The sequence below is a fragment of the Fukomys damarensis genome, unplaced genomic scaffold (genome assembly GCF_012274545.1).
Source record: "Fukomys damarensis isolate Sample0158 unplaced genomic scaffold, DMR_v1.0_HiC HiC_scaffold_21, whole genome shotgun sequence".
NCBI lineage: Eukaryota > Metazoa > Chordata > Mammalia > Rodentia > Bathyergidae > Fukomys > Fukomys damarensis.
This window is the reverse complement of record NW_022900933.1, coordinates 37355258-37360650: the sequence shown is the minus strand read 5'-3', so window position 1 is coordinate 37360650 and position 5393 is coordinate 37355258. Positions and strand designations below refer to the sequence as shown.

Sequence of the window (5393 nt, the reverse complement as noted above, 5' to 3'; positions counted from 1 at the left end):
TTTTTTTTTTTTTTTTATCTTGAGATAGAGTCTCACCAAGTCCCGAAAGTTGTCCAGAATGGTTTTGAACTTGCAGTCCTCCTGCCTCAGCCTCCTGGCTGGTCTGCTTTCCCTATCTGAAAAAGAGGACTGTGGCTAATGGGGAAGGAGTGACAGAAGCAACTAGGATTTAGGGCTTCTGAAGAGCTGTTTCTACCAAGGGAGCTGCCTTTATTTTTAATCTTCATCACTTTAAACAAAGAATATAAAATAATCTAAATAAAAAAATCTAAATAAAATCTAAAAATCCTGAATTTTACCCTGTTCTTTTGCTAACAAACGCAACTTAATAAATCTTTTTTGAATATTAGGTTACATCCATTTTCTCAAAAAAAAAAAAAAACTTGAATCACTTTAGGTCTGCTGCTTCTCTAGTTTCTCTTTAATTGTAGAAAACAGTGTGTCAAGATAATCGATGTTTCTTTGAATTACTCCACCTAATACTAATGAAAGTTTGGCTTGCTGGCAGCATCAGATCCCAATTTGAATTGTACACAGTGCACCTGTAGGGCCTTTTGCTCTGGAAGCCAGAGCCTGGATTGCAGGAGAAGCTGGGTCCTTCTGCAGAGACAGGCAAGCTCCGTCTGGCGGTGACGTCCAGAGAGGAAATGCAGGGGTGGTAGCAAGCCCTCTCCTTTTTCTTAAGTGTACCCGAAGGCAGCTGAGATGTTAACATCTCAGTGAGAGGCACAGGCCCATTTTTCCTTAACTAAGATTTTTCTGGTCCCTTTTCTTGTTTTATTTGTTTTTTTCCCCTGTGGCTTTCTTGTTGTAAGATAAGCTAAAGAAGGAGCAATGTGAGGGGTCCCTGGAAGTTGGGACACTCTCCTTTCCAGTTCCTCTACTGTTCTCTCTGAGCCCAGTGGTAGCCACCGGGGCTGGGTAAAAGTCCCCGCGGCCCAAGTGCAGCGTGCGTAGTCACAGACTGTCTGCAGGCAGTGCCTTGTGAGACTCCCTGGAAGGCCTCGCCTGGGCTGGGTGGGACTCAGTTTCCTCTTGTGGAATTCACCTTTGACTGCCTTGGATAGGCCAGAAATGGCCTGGTGACTGCTTGGGCAGCATCCTCCCCAGGACCACGACGGTGTTGGAAAGGACATTTCCAAAGTGAACTGCTGTGGAAGGCAAAGCAGGCTGCTCTTCCTTCCTAACAGATTGCTGTTTGTTTTCTTGTAGAAGAATTGAAAGAACATTTGCTAGGAGAGAATGCTATCGATAGAATCTTCACCCTGGGTAATTCTGAGTTTCCGGTCAGCTGGGAAAATGAGGTCAAACTTTGGTCGTTTCTTGAAGATCGAGCTTCTCTTCTTTTAAAAACATACAAAACAACAACTGAGGTAATTAGATTGATAAATGGAGATATGAACTCTTCTCAGGTTTTTAAAAAATTCCTTCCTAAATGCAAATTACTTTAATTTTTAGCAAAATAATTACATATTTGACATTATCATTCAAAATTAATATTTTTCTATTTAATATGCTTATATTTCCCCCACAAAATCATATTGAGGTATTGTAGATTAGATAGTAACACTTTAAAATTATCTAGTACTGTTGTATAATTTCTAATTCATGTGATTCCACAGTTTTCATTTCTGCTGTCAGCTCACTATCTGAGCCTCTAGCTCCAAAGACTCCTTTCTCCTTTCTCACTCTTTCTTCCTTTCCTTCCTTTCTTCCTCCTTTCCTCCTTTTCTTCCTCCCCTTGCTCCTGCCTGTCACCCAGGTACTACCCTGGTGCCACATCAAAATTGTCCATAGGGTGACTTCTAAAACTGTGAGAGTCTTTTCCTGTGCCACCCCACTGATGCAGGTCTTCCTTTTTTGTTTGACAGTGGTTTTGTTGAGGTATAACTTACCACAGACAAAACCCACAAGTCTGAAGTGCAGTTTGGATGGATGTGTCCAGTCACGTAAGCACCTGCACAGTCAAGTTCTAGAACCTTCTGTCACTACCTCACTTTCCCTCCTGCCCTGCAGCAGACCTGCCTGTCCCTGCAGTGTTGCTGGTACAGGCTTCTTTTCACTTATGCTGCTCCTCTGTTCTCCAGGAAGACAAGGCTGTGCTGAAGAACCCTGACCTTCCTGCCCGCATGAAGATGGCCGTCAAGCTGCGGCTGGGGGAGAAGGAGATTCTAGAGAAAGCCGTGCAGAGTGCGGCCACCAACCAGAAGTGCTTCCGCAAGCACATGGAGGAGCAGGTGCCGCTCCCCAAGTACGAGGAGAGTAACCTTGGGCTGCTGGAGGGCAGCACGGGCGACTCGCGGCTGCCCCTGGTCTTGCGAAACCTGGAGGAGGAGGCCCTGAGCCTCAAGGAGGCCAGCAACACCGCTGAACACGGCCTCCTCAATGGTGAAAACTCTCTCCCCAATGGGACCGGGTCGGAAAATGAGAATTTCAGTTCCAGAGAAAGCAAAAGAGTGATTGGAGGTGCCAAAGAATCTTCTGACAGCACTGACAAAGCCAGAGAGCAGCTCTGAGCTGGAGGGGCTGTTGGAGCCCAGCCCGGTAGACGCGGATGAACAGTCCATTTCCATGCTGTGTTCTTGTTAACATTTTTCTTTCTGCAGAGAGGAAAATAATGTTTTTGCTGCTTTATATACGAATGATTTTTTAAGTTATTTTAAAGATCTAGCTTCCCGTTTTGATTGAGATTGACATCTTGCTTCTAGGCAGGACACACGCACTAAGAGTGTGTGTGGAGGGGGAGCGGCCCCTGGAGGCCGTGCAGACAGCGTGTCCTTGCCCAGCCCTGCTTTGTGGGCCCGACACGCTGAGGCCCAGAAGTGGGACTGAGTTAGTGGTGGGGTGCATGTGGTGGGGAGCGGGATGCGGGATGCAGGATGCGGGGTGAGGTGAGACACCTAGAGCCCGGGCAGAACCTTTTGTTTTCCTCCTCAAGAAATAATCCCCTAGTACCGAAATAAAACGAAAGGTGGCAACCTTATTTTTTAATAGTTTTAAATGTTGATGATAATCCTAATTATATAAATATATATGCACATATATATCTAGTGATTTCTAAAGATTTGTTTACTTTTTGTGCTTTGTTTCACTGTATTAAGAACGTGCCCTTCCTCCCTGAATCAAAGTAGGACGCGCGTCCCTCCTGGTGCGTCTGCTGCGGATCGCACGCAGCCCCGCTGCAGCCCCCGCCTTCCCTGGTGGTGGCCAGAGTGAGGCGGCTCCCTGGCTTTTCTGGTTTTCACAGCAAGCTAGAGATTTTCCAAGCTATCCTTTTGAGTAAAAGCCCTTATTAAAAGGAAAACATGATTAATATTTTCGTCTGTTCCTTTCTTTGGAGCGGGACAGGCCTTTTGATGAGCATCTTTCGAGCCTTGACCTTGAGCTGTGGAGCGTGCTCGCCCGGGGCGCAGAGGCCCACAAAACCCTGGCCGAGTTCTTCTTCAGCCTGCCTGTTGTTCAGCGGGGCTGCAGGACCTCGGGTCTCTAGGGTAGGGGGTGGAGAGAGTGGCAGCTGTCCCCAGAAAGCCTCTGCTTTCCACACTAACGAATACTGGTTTTCCTCAACCGCAGGTTTTCGCGTCGCCTCTGAGTGCATAGTTTGCAAAGCCAAGTGAATTGCTTCCTCCTGGGTGTGATAAATGCTGCTGCAGAGCAAATGGTGTCTGGCTACTTCAGTGGAAGATGCAGCTCTGCAGCCTGGCCACCGCTCCTCTGCTGAGGGCTCTGCTTAGAGATGTGGCTGTTTTTCAGCCAGCAGGGCAGGTCCGCCTGCTGTACAGACTCAGGAGCAAGCTTCCTCTCATGATGTCGCCAGCCACTTCCTGTATGCTGTGTGCAGGGTCGAATCCACTTGGAGAGGTGTGGCGGCTCAGTGCCCCTTGCTGGAGATGTCCCACCAGCACACCTCATGTGTGTGAGCAGCAGGGCCCCGAGGAGGTTCCTAGCCCGGCATCAAGTGAACCAGCATCATGAGGCCCGGTGGCTTTCAAAGTGTTTCCCAGAGAAGGTTGGAGGTGCCGAGGAGGCCCCGCTCCTGCTCCCATGCCTCATATGGGGGCAGTATTGTCTATTCTCAGGGCCTCAGTGACTTCATTCCCTTGGGGGATGGAAGAATGGACCTAGGTTATCAAATGGCCCTATTTAAAAACTCAGAGACCATGGGCTGGGGATTTAGCTCAGTGGTTCCACCGTCTGCCTTGCAAGAGCAAGGATGGGTACAAAAAAAACCTCAGAGACCAGGCCAGCCTGGTGGTGCAGGCCTGTAATCCCAGCACCATGGCAGGCTGGAGCAGGAGGATGGCAATTTCCTGCCCAGCCTGGGTAGCTCAGTCTCAGAAAAGGGGTGGGTGTGTAGCTCCCTGGGAAGGGGCTGGGCTCAGTCCTCAGAAAAGGATGAGGAAGAGGAGAAGGAAGAAAAAGAACCTGAGAGATTGTTTACCCTCCACTCGCTAAGCCTGTGTGCATGTTACTGGACCACAGAATGCCTGGAAGTTAGGCTTCCGGTCGCTTCAGCATCTGGGAATTGAGGGAGTGGTTAAACTGGCATCGCGAGCCCACACTGCCGTGTGGTGAAGATAGGCCGTCTCCCAGATCATCCCCACGTGTACTTTCTCCCTGACGCTTCTGGCTGAGAGGCTGACGCAGTGGTTGCCGGGGGAGCAGCCCCTCTACCTATCCCAGTACACACAATTAGATTCCAGAAAAGCCACCCGCTCCTCCTCCCAGGCCAGTGGTTGGTAGGTGGTTTTCCTCCCAGGAGTTTCTTGAATAGACTCACTCAAAGATAAATTTGGTTTTCTTGTTGAGAGGTGGGGTAGGTAATACACTTAAAATTTTCCCAGGTTCCCAGTGTATAGGGTCATGCTAAAGTAAGCTGTCACTTAAAAACTAGAGAATCAATTTCCTGTAAGTCATCAGTTACGTTTCTTTGATGGTTCCTATGTACAAGGAAAGGACTGAGCTCACCTGGAGGAAAGGGGTTTTGGACTGGAAGGCAGTGAGCAGAGGGTGAGGGGAGGAAGCTGATGGGAAGTGCTCTGGAGGTGAGTTGCACTGCATTCCTGCTCTCCCTGACCCAGCAAAGTGAGTGTGTTTAATAGAGTGTAACTGGTAACCTGACCCAAGGATTCCACTCACTTTTATTTAAATGTCAATTTGAGATGGGCAGAGAGTAGAATCCAGTAACTTCATTAAGGGTCACCCCACTATTTTAATCAGTAGCACCTCAGATAATATATTCCTAAGTTCCGTGGGTAAATTGAATTTGAGTAACTTGAATTGTATTTAAATGCACCAGCAAATTTGTTATTTAAATGAATCTGCCCTGCTGGACTGGAGTGTGCCAGCCCTGGAGGAGGAAGCCTTAGCAGGAACCAGGGATGGGGCTGTCC

At 48.2% G+C, this 5393-nt stretch overlaps 1 protein-coding gene across 1 annotated transcript in view; it reads left to right on the top strand.

The window, feature by feature from the left end:
- The window catches only part of Setd3 (SET domain containing 3, actin histidine methyltransferase), a 58733-nt gene extending 55417 nt beyond the window's left edge, over positions 1-3316 (top strand). Inside the window, exons 11-12 of the mRNA XM_019205255.2 lie at positions 1213-1373; positions 2088-3316. Of these exons, the coding sequence (XP_019060800.1) occupies positions 1213-1373; positions 2088-2516 (590 nt within the window). The 3' untranslated portion in view covers positions 2517-3316. The remainder of the gene's footprint in view (positions 1-1212; positions 1374-2087) is intronic.
- The last annotated feature ends 2077 nt before the right edge of the window (positions 3317-5393 follow it).